General features: G+C 49.1%; 1 protein-coding gene across 1 annotated transcript; it reads right to left on the bottom strand.

Moving 5' to 3' along the window:
* Positions 1 to 9230: 9230 nt before the first annotated feature.
* FZD7 (frizzled class receptor 7) lies at positions 9231 to 11231 on the bottom strand. Its single transcript, XM_056111790.1, has one exon. The coding sequence runs from the start codon at positions 11077 to 11079 to the stop codon at positions 9355 to 9357; it is 1725 nt and encodes a 574-aa protein (XP_055967765.1). The 5' UTR covers positions 11080 to 11231; the 3' UTR covers positions 9231 to 9354.
* Between the last annotated feature and the right edge of the window lie 1557 nt (positions 11232 to 12788).

Below are 12788 nucleotides of genomic sequence, written 5' to 3'. Positions count from 1 at the left end.
TAGTCTCATTTTGGACTAAAATATATTTTTGTTCAAGGTGTTAAATGACATCCATGTCAATTTTCATGGAATGAGACAAAGAAATTATTAGTAAGAAATTTAGTTCTTGTTGGGCTTGGAAGATACTACAGAGTTAGGTCAGGCACCTCATATGATCCCTTGAGCATAACCAGGATTGATCCCAGAGCACAGACCCAGTAGCAAGCCCTGATCACAATTGGGTGTGACCCCAAAACCAAACAGAACCAAACCAAAACAAATGAGTAGATGAGGCCAGCAAATAGGGGGCTTGCCTCCACAGAGCCAGCCATATATGGCAATATATTACATAATAGCCATATATGCTAATGTAATATAATATAATATATACAAAGCAGCCATATATGCTAATGCTGTGAAATTTCTTATGATTTCCCCCAGTAGCTTTTAGGAAGGTTTCTGGAGCTGGAAAGTGGCTCAGTGGTACAGCAAATGCTTCCTATTTGTGAGTCCCTGGGTTTGATCCTGGCACTTTCAGACAGGAAAGAGGCATCCTAGGTAATCGGGTTTCATTTTATTTTTATTTTTCGGGTGAGGGAGGTTGGGCCATACCCGGGGGTACTCAGGGCTTACTCCTGGCTCTGCGCTCAGAGATCACTGCTGGTGGGCTCAGGGGAATCATCTAGGGTGCTGGGGATTAAATCTGGGTCAGCTATATGCAAAGCAAATGCCCTTCCTACTGTACTATCACTCCAGCCAGACTTTTTTTTCTTACTACCTCCCTGCACTGCCTCCTGGTGAGCAAGGAGCAAGAAATTTCCCACTAAGTCCCCAGCCCATCCTCTTGAAGGAATGGGCAGGGAAGGAAATGCTGGAGGAATTCAATCCAACCCTCTGAGGGGCTCCAGGTAGTTTCTGGGCAGCATTTCCACAGGCTCACTCATGCTGCCAGGCCCTTGAATCCTCAGTCAAGCCAGGCAAGAATAGGGAGCAACCGAGTGCTGCAGAAGTGAAACAATATTTATGCCTCCAGAAGTGAAACAATATTTATGAGCCTTCTGCTTCTGACCGAAGAAAACAAACCCTACTTCCTGGAGGATTATCTTAACCACTATTCCATATTGTACCAAGGCTTTAGTATGAAGCTAATGATTAAGAAATTTTTAGCAGAAGGAAAAGGATCATGATCAACAAAGTAGGAGTGGCTCATCTTCACTGCCCTTGGCAACATGCTCTCCCATCATGCTCCTTTCACAACACTGGTCCCCATCACCCACCATTCCCCTGTGCCAGTCTCTCTCCTTCCAGCCATACCACGTCTTCAAAGCACATAGCCTTGCAGGAAGGGAACCAACTTCGAATTCTTTGGGAGATCTGTGTGAGTCCTTCACTGTGGCTTTCCCCCTGGGTTCTCCTGACACTGCACAAGCTACATTCAGCCTCATTGGTCTTCCCATTTTCAGAATGTGAGCTGGACCCTGCCACCTGTTTAGTACCCTAGGAATCCAGTGTGCGGGCTAGACTAATGAACCAGGGCACAAAAGACAGTACATTTACTCTACTCCTCTCTCAAGAGGCCGGAGTGGAAAACGAGTGTGGTGATGACTGTATCTAACTCTGGCTACAACTCAGGATAACAGATCCCAGCAGCCAGTGTGCTAAACCCAAGGCCTAAAACAGCATCTGTCAGAAGTCCTCAAGAAACAGTTTGTTGGCGCTGAAGATAAGTCATGATTTAATCTCAAAGATTTGTTCCCTACGTCTGCTGCAAACAGCAACACATGGACCAGCTGCCACCCATCTCTCCTTCCAGACCTGGAAACTGGAACTCAGTGCTAGAGGCCTTTTGTTTTCCTTTGAATTTTTTTTTTAAGTAACTAATACTAGCTTTGCCGTATGGATTTTCTTTATTTGTAGTGTATTTCCCACTCCCTGTCCTGTAATACCCACCCCAAGACACTTTTCCTTTAGATTGAATTGTTTTCTAAAGTCTGCTAGGTCGGGATCAAATTTTTTTTTCAGGGTCAAGGGGCTTCACCCTGCAGTGCTAGACGTTACTCCCTGCTCAGAGTTTGCTCCCAACAGTGCAAGGTTTCAAACCTAGGCTCCTGTATGCTAAGCATATGCTCCAGCACATGCTCCATCTCCCCAAAAAAGCAAGATAGAAAGACTTGAGTTCTTTACAAAGCCATGTAGATGCTCAGCTAAAGCACAATGGCTTTAATTTTATCTTGTCAGTTTGAAGTCCTCGAAAGAAAGGCATAGAGACAATAAGCTAGAGAAGCATTGACATTTTGACCTGGGTATAGGGCCTGGGGAGATAGTACAGAGCTTGAGGCACTTGTGATGCAGGTGGCTAACTCCTCCAGTTTGACCCCAGCATCATACCACTGGGAGTAAGTACAGGGCACTATCAGGTGTGGCCTCTAATCCCCCCATCTAAAGCATTTGAACTGGATGTAACTGGCGAGAACCCCAAATCTGTGTCTTTCCAGCCACAAAGATGTTATTTTGACTCTGATATGCAAGAGGAATTCCAAGAAAAAGAGAGTATGGTCAACTGTGGCTGTGATGCACGTTTTCTATTTTGTGAGAAACCAAGATTTCATATGACAAAAGTACTGTAGTGTTGAGGGAGGTGAAGCATCAGATGGAGAATTGCAATTGCTAATGAAGAGGATGAGAAGTGACAGGGTAATTCATTAAAAAACAACAACAACAGCAACAACAAATTCCTGTACTCTTTGTTGTCAATCATGACTTTGGAGGGCTGGAGAGATAGTGCAGCAGGTAGGGCGCTTGCCTTGTATGTAGCTGAACCAGGTTTGATCCATGGCATTCCATATTGTCCCCTGGCACTGGTAGGATTCCTGGGTGTCTGCTGCACCCTCCAACCCCCTTACAAAATACAGCAATGATTTTGCTGTTTGAATATGCTTTCAAGGACCAAGGTAAAGCTCATTTTTCTTCACTTAGTACACATTGGTTTAGTAGTCTAAACAGTAGGACATGCTGGCTTCCCAGAGGGAAAACCATTGGTCAAAATGGCCATGGATGACCCATGCACGGACAGGTCAGGCAGTGCATGCTTCATCTGCTACATAGAATCGTGGATTTTCATATTAGAGGTCACCTTCACCAGAGGAGGAAAGCAAAACCCACAGAGGTAAAGGAACCTCTAAAGAACACACAAATAACACATCTTCTGGGTACTTGAAATATGTATTTTGTAGGGATGGAGAGATAGGGTAGGGGCTAAAGTAGTTATGTGGTTGACTCAGGCTTGATCCTTGGTACCATATAGTACTCTGATTGACCCCCAATCAGTCCAGAGCCAGGAATAGTTCCTGAGCACTATTGGGTGTGACCACCCCCAAAGAAATATAAATCTTGCTTGGAGCTCCCTTCCAGCCCCCTGCAGCTAGATGGGTCATTCCTACCAGTACTTCCACCACATATTTTGGCTGTCAGGCACATTTAAGAAGATACTCAGGGTTGAGAATTGACAACCTGATATGGATTCCTTTCTCTTCCTGGGTTCCTTCTGCTCAGTGAAACTCTCAGCTTCTTCCTCTTAAAATGGCAAGTGTTATGGGAGGCAGGGAATAGCTCACTGCTCTGGACTATATTCTTGGCATGTGGGAGTCCCTGGTTTGATCCTCAGCAATGCTTGGTCCCCCAAGGACCTCTGAGAAGTACTCCCTGGCTCCACACTGGGAATAGCTCCTGAGCATCTCTGGGTGTGTCCAAAAAAACAAAAAAGAAAAGAAAAAAGAAATCATTCTGCATTGCAGAGTTGTTATCATGATTGTGAGGATAAAGTCAAATACTGAATGTGAAAGCACATTTTAGAAACAGCAAATGCCACCAAATGCCAAATAATCTTATTGCAAGTAGCATTTGTGCCTCTGTAATGAGGGTTGTCAAGTTCTGTCTAGCAATATAATTAACTGCTTATTCCTCCTAGGGGAATGCCTTCATCCCTCTAAACTATGTCCCATGTTAGTTCAGCAGTCTTCCTTTATTTTGTGTATATATTTGTGTATGTGTGTGTGTGTATGTATGTATGTATATATGTGTAACACTTAGCCAATCAGACCCAAAAATGCAATCAGAAAGATAGTACAAAGGTTAAGCCACTTGCCTAGCATGAAGCTGCACCCAGGACACTGGTTTGAATCCTGGCACTGCCCTTGGTTCCCCGAGCACTGAAAGAAGTAGCCCCTGAGCACCACAAGATACGGCTCTTTTCCTTAAATGAGTGCAGCACTGTTCTGGCCCTGTGGTGTAAGGGATGACTAGGGTGTCAGGAAACCCAAGAGGTCATATGATACCAGAAATTGAACCCGAGTCCTGTAGACCCTTGATCTTTAAGTTATTTCCCTGACCTGAGTCTTCCATTTTTATCTGTAAAACCTCTAGTTCCAGTCATGGTGCCTCTTAGTGAGAGCCTGATCCGTATTTCTTGAACTGGATGACTTATGATACATTACTGCTGAGTTGGAAAGATAGCATAGGGGTTAAGGCATGTGTCTTACACCTGGTCAACCCTGGTTTGATACCTGGCACCACTTATGGTTAACTGAGCCCCACCGGGAGTGATCGCTGAGTTCAGAGCCAAAAATAAACCTCAAGCATCGCTGGAGTCTCCCAAAACAATAAATACATTATTGTCTTTATGTCAAACTTTCTTTCTTTGACTTTGTGGTGCTAATTGAGAAAATAACAAGTGACTATATTGCTTCCTTTTTTTAAAAACAAAACAAAACGCAAAAAAACCAAAGAGCTATGCACCATGTGTATTCACCAAAGACCTGATATTTTAAGGGTACCCTTTTAGTAATTTCCTCCTCAAAGCTAGTTTTTTTTTTATGAATTATGAGGAATGTTTGAGATAGGAAAAAAATGTCATCAAGTAGAAAGTTAAAATTGTAGAACCAATATTATAAAATGAGTTTAAAACCACTTAGGGTGGAATAAGAGAAAAGTAGAACAGGTCTATGGAGTGTTTAAATCCACACCGGAGTGCTTTTGCTCCCTTCTAGGATTTCCTGGACCCTGGAGACTGTTATTCACCATCCACAAATGCATATATAAAAATATACCATCTATAAATAGCCACCTGCTTTTTCAGTGAAATTAAAGATGGGAGAGCTAGAAGAGAATTTCCTAGTATGATTATAGGTCTCAAACCTACAGCTGTTACACTCCTGTAGCTCTCCAGAGAATTTCTAATATCACATTTTCTATCAATCACATTTGAAAAATTCTACTTTTTCTCAAATGAATAAGCTCTTGTCAACTGGACATTTATTTATGTATCACCCAGATTCCTCACATATGTACTTAAAAAGGTGAGGTGTTGGATGGCGGTATTGTGCAGACTGATTTTGTTTTATAAATGGCAAATTTTTTTCACACATGTTTCTGCTCCTTATCTTGGGATTAACACCAAATTCCTGCCAATGTTTTTCTCAAATACTACACATGCCCTTTTGTAAACTCTCCCTCACATATTTTCTGCTAAAATGAGCCTTCTTAAAAATCCCTGAGCTAAGAATTGACTGCAGAAGGTTGCACCCAAACTGAGAGAAATTAAATGACACTTATCTCTTTGCTTACAAAAAAAAAAAGAAAGAAAAAAGAAAAAAAGCAGGTAGTCCCTTATCCACCCTGCCTTTGTTCCCTCACTGCAACCCAGAAGCTTCTATTTGAGAGCCCTGAAGGATGAAGCAGGGCTGACAAGGCACACTTCTTCCAGGAGGAAGCTCTTCCACAGAAGGGGCTAAGTGCCTGTAGCAGTAAATGTGTGAGCAGAAAACCCCATTGGGAGCCTTCCACCTACTCTAAAAGCAAACATTCTCCACACGCAGTATTAGTGTGGTGTTAAAAGAGGCATACTTTAACCTAAAAGGTGTCATTTTTATGAGCAAAAACTGGATAAACCTTAAGAGACTTGAAGTCCTTCTTTTTTTCCCCTGCCTTGATGTCAAAATCTTCACAGGTTAGGATGACCTCACCCTCATTGTGATGTTCAAAACCCCAGAGGATCTTAAAACGCTGCTTTGCAAGGCGAGCAGCCGCCTGGCTTCCTCCTCCTGGTGAGGACGGCCTGTCTGTCACTGCTTTTCATTCCGTGTTTGTAAAACACGCCAGCCATGTGTGTGAGCCTGTTAATTAAAACAAAAATACAACTGTTTCTGTTGAGCCTTAGAAGTAGAGAACTTAAAGCCTAAGCAGGATAGGAGAAACAGCAACAACCAGTCAGCTTCTGGGGCCTGACGGCTGCTGAAGAATGAGGCGTCTCTAATCTGAAGAGTCAGGAATCAGGCCCCTGAATTAAATGAGAGGTGAGAGAAGACTTAGGGGGTGTGGGGGGGAGAAGCTGGGAATTGCAAGTATTTTGAATGCCTTTATCATTTCCCTGAGGGACTGTTTAATATCAAAGTGCCTGGATAGCAAGGCTTCTTAGTCTAATCTGATTCCAAAGTTAGCCTCCCCAAGCAGAGGAGAGAATAGCTTCAGTGGCTTCTGAGGCCATCCCGGGGTCAGGCATGGAGGCTGTCCTGCTGGAGCTGCTGAGTCACCACCACCTCGGGAATCACTTGACCTCTGGCTCAGTTGACCTAGAAGGTAAAGTGAAGCCTGTGAAGTCTGTGGCTGAGGCAGCTCCACGCGCCAAGGCCCCAGCTATCATCTGGAATCATCCTTGTACCGACTTTCCCAGCTATCATCTGGAATCATCCTTGTACCGACTTTCCCAGCCATTTAAGAATTAACAATGTAGATAAGGTGAATTCGAATACAAAAACACCAATTAGCTTTAAAAAAAATCACATAATTCTTCCCAAGGAAAACATTACCAGGAAAAGATTAAGAATGTCTTCTAAATAAGGATTTCTCTCTTTTAAATAAATAAATTTAAATTAAAAATTTCTCTTATAAATAAGAATTTTCTCCCCCAAAAGGTAGTAAAAACATGGATCAGATAGCACCTTTCTAAAAGATATGCTTATTCTGAACCTTCAGATAAATTACCCACATTAGGATGTAAAAAGCTTAAAGGTGGGTGAGGTAGAGAAGGAAGCAGCAATAACAACAAAAAATTAAAGGATAGCTAAAGCATTCACTGTATACCACAATTTAGACTGCAAGGTCAGAAAACCTCAAAATAATACATAATATCTTCTTGAGTAAGGGATGTATCCAATGTTGTCCCCTCTTTTTCCAAAACAAAGTTCTGTTCTTTGGCTTAGCACTAGATAGATTGTGAACTAAATAAACATTCACTGTGTATTTAAAAAAATTTATTTGTGATCTGTACACATGATAAAGTGGAGCTTCCTTGTAGACTTTGAAAGGCAAAACAAGAACTCAAAGTAAAAATGTATAAATACAATATATATTTTCTTACAAAAAATGGGAGATTTACAAAATATACATACTGCACTTGTCTCTATTTTACAAATTTCACATGCAAGAGATACAACACAAAAGATGCCAAGAACTGTGTAGAGGAAGTTTTAAAAAAATCCTACAAATGAGACAGTTTTGGAGGTTTAACAAACACAACATCAATATTTTTATATAAAAAGCAGCGCTGCTCAACTGAAAATCACATAAAAAAAAAGGAACTTGCACTCTTGACAATACCCTCCATGGTCGAAAAACTGTTTTTAAAGTCCTTAGAAACTGTTTTTGAGAAATAGGAGAGTGTTGCAAGATTGGGAGGGTGTTGTCAAAGGTGGAATAAGGATTAGCTCCCAGGATTCTCTGCTTAGCTTTGGACAGACCATTTATGAAAATGAACAAATTACTATCACAGGAGAAAAAGTACATGATTTAAGATTAATAAATTTCACTCATCCAGCATATTTCAAAGAACTCCAGGATTACATTGAAGTTTACCTTCTTTCAATGACTTTCCTTAAAAATGGTTTGAACTGTCTTCTTCATTCACTATCATTTCTGCAGGTCACCTCCCCACCTAGCCACACAAAGACAGGGTCAGTACACACATGATGTCTTAGAAACAGATTTGGGAACAAAACAAAATGGTAATTAAAAAAATTAGCTTTCCTTTATTACAGGACTGAAGGCATTCTGCTTTCCTTTTTATCCTGAAGGATTCAAATTGGAAGGGAAGAAGCAGAAATAAAGAAAACCCAACTGCAGTTTATAGTTAGGGAGAAAAATGAAGGGAGCGTTTCCCCTGAACATTTTAACATAGTCTATTGGATCATGTGTTCTAGATTAAATTTAAAACAAGAATAACAGAAACTCTTGCATTTCCTTCAGCCAAGTCAGAATCTCAGATTGAACTGGATCTGAAAGCACCGTTGCTCTTCACTTTTCCTTAAAAAGGAATGTTTATGTTAACCAAATTAACATCCAAGAAAAGTTCCCCCCCATTTGTGCTACTTTGCCTAGGACAGTTGTTTTCAGTGATGCCTTTCCACAGGGAGACACTTTGGTTCCCTCTTTTGTCTCTTATAACAAAGGTGGGGGTGGGGGTGGGGGGATGCATTCCTGTTTTGAAAAGCAACAAGTCATCTCTTCTTTTCAGGGCATTAAGCTGAATTAAAATACCTCTCTTCCTCCTGCCTTTCCAGGAAATTAAAAAGCAACCGAAATACCTCCTTCTCTCCTTTGCCTCATCTACAAATGCCATCTTCATTTCTTTAGCATCCTCACGGTGGGATTTGAGGCGGCAAGCCTCCGGAGACCTCCCAATGCTTTCCCAATGCTTATTTTACAAGACTTGAAAGGGAGGAGAACCAGGCGGGTGGGGGCAGGGGAGGAGAGACTGTAATAACGTCTGACCCTGGAAATTAACCCATCTGGGCTCCAGTTTGGCCCCAGTGAAAAGAGATTATGGTTTGACCACTGCTTGACAAGGCCTCTGCAGGGAGTCCTCCCCTTTCCCAACAAACAGAGCTGTACCTTTCACCCGGCCTCACAGGCGTGAGGCCAGGCCACTTGTCTTGCGGCAGGGGGATCGTGCTCAGTCCCAATTTGCCCCCCACCCCCCACCCCCAAGCCGGGCAGAGCTCCAAGCAGTCTGGGGGCTGCTCTCCCCTTCCCGATTGGCCCCGGTAGGCCGGTGCCGTACTATCCCAGTAACATCACCGCTATTATCGTCATTATCCTGCAAGTCTTTGCCAGAGAAGTCTTTTCATCCAAACTGTCTTTCCTCTCCAAACCCACCTCCGGCCCCAAGCCTTACAACATCCTTCTCACTCTGTCTTCCAAGTCACTTTACATTGGGGGCGGGGGGGGGGCTGCGAATCAAGCCCCCGTCCCCCCACCCCCGCAGTCCTTTGGCTCAGGCGCCTTTCTCCCACCCCCGGCTCGGCGAGGGGGAGGGGCCGGGGTTCATACCGCAGTCTCCCCCTTACTGCTGTGGCTGAGTCTGTGGTAAAAGCGGCGCCACGACTGCAAGGTCTTGCCCGACCAGATCCAGAAGCCGGTGGTGATGCCCACAATCATGGTCATCAGGTACTTGATCATGAAGACGGTGAAGTCGGGGCTCATGGGCGGGAAGTGGCCGGGCGGGCAGGGCACAGCGTAGCTCTTGCACGTCTGCAGGAGCCAGGTCCGCTCCCAGTGCTCGCGGAAGGCCTGCTCGTAGAAGTAGCAGGCCAGCACGATGGTGGCGGGCACCGTGTAGAGCACCGAGAAGACGCCGATGCGCACCATGAGCTTCTCCAGCTTCTCCGTCTTGGTACCGTCGTGCTTCATGATGGTGCGGATGCGGAAGAGCGACACGAAGCCGGCCAGCAGGAAGGACGTGCCGATGAACAGGTAGACGAACAGGGGCGCCAGCACGAAGCCCCGCAGCGCGTCCACGCTCGACAGGCCCACGTAGCACACCCCACTGAGGAGGTCCCCGTCCACCTGGCCCATGGCCAGGATGGTGATGGTCTTGACGGCCGGCACGGCCCACGCGGCCAGGTGGAAGTACTGCGAGTTGGCCTCGATGGCCTCGTGGCCCCACTTCATGCCGGCCGCCAGGAACCAAGTGAGAGACAGGATGACCCACCAGATGGAGCTGGCCATGCCGAAGAAGTAGAGGACCATGAAGAGGATGGTGCAGCCCTCCTTCTTGGTGCCCTGCGCCACCGTGCGGTAGCCGTCGTCCGAGAAGCGCTCCACGCACACGGCGCGGTCCTCCAGCAGGAAGCCGGCCACGTGCGCCACGGCCACCATGAAGTAACAGCCCGACAGGAAGATGATGGGCCGCTCGGGGTAGCTGAAGCGTCGCATGTCCACCAGGTAGGTGAGCACGGTGAAGAGCGTCGAGGCGCAGCACAGCACCGACCACACGCCCACCCAGAGGCGGGCGAAGCGCCTCTCCTCCTCCTTAAAGTACATGAGGCCGTTGGCGCGGCCCGGCTCGCACGGGGCGCCGCAGTCGCGCTCGCCCAGGAAACGGTAGCCCAGGTAGGGGGGCACCTTGAGCTGGCGGGGGCACGAGAAGGGGAAGGCGGAGCGGCCCCTGCCGTCGGCGGCGCCCGGAGGCTGCGCGGTGAAAGGCAGATCCGGCAGGTAGGGCGCCGTGGGGTAGGCGGTGGGCCCGCCGCCGGCGCCCCCGGAGCCATCCGACGTGTTCTGGCCCACGCAGATCTCGCCGGCGCCGTGCACGGGGAAGTTCTCGCAGCGCAGCCGCTCGGGCCACTGGAAGCCGAACTTGTTCATGAGCGCCTCGCAGCCCTGGCGGGCGCGCTCGCACAGGGAGCGGCACGGCGGGATGGCCTGATCGAGCACGGTGCACACGGGCGCGTACATGGAGCACAGGAAGAAGCGCAGCTCGGGAGAACACTGCACCTTCACCAGCGGGTAGAACTGGTGCACCTCGAGGCCCGCGTCCTCCTGGTTCGTGTGGCCCAGGAGGTTGGGCAGGATGGTCTGGTTGTAGGCGATGTCCGTGCACAGCGGGATGGAGATGGGTTGGCAGAAGCCGTGGTCAGGCACCGAGATGCCCCTCTCGCTGTGGTGCGACTGCGCCCCGGTGCCCGCGGGCAGAGCGCCCAGCAGCGCCAACACCAGCGTGCCCAGGCCGAGGAGCGAGCGCGAGGAGGACGCGCCGGGGTCCCGCATCGCCGGCCGCGGGTGCAGAGGCGCTCTCAGCGGCAGGAGCGCGGCCAGGCAGCCGGGAGAAGCTTGGATCCGGGGAGGCGCCGCCGCGCCCGGCGCATGAGAGTCTTCCCGGCGCCGGGGCCGGGCCGTGGGCGGCGCGGAGCCGAGGGCGCTGCGGCTAGGGAGAAAGAAGGGGGGGGGGGTGCCCGCGCCGCGGGGGCGCCGCAGCCGCCTCCGCCCAGCACTCGCACGGACGCCGAAGCCCCACACTCGTCTGCCTGGGCCGGGGGCGTTGGGCGTGGGATGGTGGAGCGCCTTCTCCAGTCGAGACGTTAGCTGTGCGGCTTTTTCTGCGGCGAGGAGCAACAAGCGTCTCCGGTTACCCTTCAAAGTTTGCCCAAGTCTCTGCACCCACGGCGCACAGTAACGCGCGCGTCCCCAACACCCAGTCCGGTCCCCCAACAGGCGAGAACCGGGCTCCGCCGCCAGCTACCCTCGGTCGCCGCCTCGGCAGCGCTGCTCCGCCCCTTCGCCTCCAGGCTCAGCTCTCCGCCACCTCCTCCTTCTCCACTCCCCGTTCCTTCTTCAGCCCCAAAATCTTGGCCCCAAGTTTCAGCCAAACGCCCGGTTCGCTTTCTGAGTCCGATCCGCGCCGTGCAGCCCAAGAGCTCTGCGAGTCCTTTTTGGAAATCCAGGCACACTGCGTCCAAAGCTGCAAAGGCTACCCGCACGCCCGTGCCAGCGTCCTGGGCCCGGCCTCTTCTGCCCCGCACAGCCCTGGTCCGGCGAGTCCCCCGGCGCCCGCCGCCGCTGCTGCCGCCGCCCGCGGGGAGAGAGCGCAGAGTAACGCCTCGGAGTCGCACAACTCGCCAGAAGAAGCGTCCCGCTCGCAGGGTTCCCGGCCGCCCCGCCCCCTCCCCTCACCCCATTCACAAACACTCCGGGGGCGGGCCCTCGGGCTCCGGTGAGGTCCAATGGAAGCCTTTGTTTTCTGTGTGGCCGCCTCGGGATTGGGTGGAAGTCGGAAGGGGCGGGCAAGAGAACTGAAGAGGCGGAGACTTCAGTGCTCTGGGCGGATTCCTGAGGGGAGGGGCAGGGGGCTAGGAGGGAAAAGTTAAGAAAAACTTTTACCCCGAATTCACACTCCGAGGTGGGGGTGGGGGGTGTTGAGCTCACCCGAAAGGGAATTTGCTTGAAAGATTTGTTCCTCTTCCGGGTCTACTAAAAAATACACATTCCTGAACAGAAGGGCGCACCGGGGAAGGCGTTTGCAGAGGAGAGAAGCCGAGAATAGCGCAGCGCCTCAGTGGAGAGTGATGTGACCCGGAGTCACGTTGGCCCTGCCTGGACTGAAAATGCTGGCTCTGGCGGGCAGCTTTGGGACCCTAATAGTGGGGGTTCGGTATGCGGCGAGAAGGGGGTGCGCCTAGGGGCTATCTTTTCTCTCCCTAGAAGCTAACAGACCCCTGAGGGAAACTCATCCGTCACCCCTAAAAAGAGAAAGGGCCGCGTCCTAGGAGAAATCGGAAGGGGGGGGGACGATTTAAGGCGCGAGAAAGTGTAGACCCCTTCTCTGGGAAGGGGCCCTGAGCGGGGGACACAGGGAGACCCCAACCCCAGTCACCCCTCCTCACGCAAGGCCTGGCGAGTTGAGGTCCCGGGTGACTGCATAAGAGAACTTCGGCTTTTGAGGGGAAATAATCAGCCAAGTAACCTGAGCCCCAGGACAC

This window comes from Sorex fumeus, unplaced genomic scaffold (genome assembly GCF_029834395.1).
Source record: "Sorex fumeus unplaced genomic scaffold, SorFum_2.1 ptg000014l, whole genome shotgun sequence".
Classification (NCBI taxonomy): Eukaryota; Metazoa; Chordata; class Mammalia; order Eulipotyphla; family Soricidae; genus Sorex; species Sorex fumeus.
This window is presented reverse-complemented; position numbering and strand designations above follow the sequence as displayed.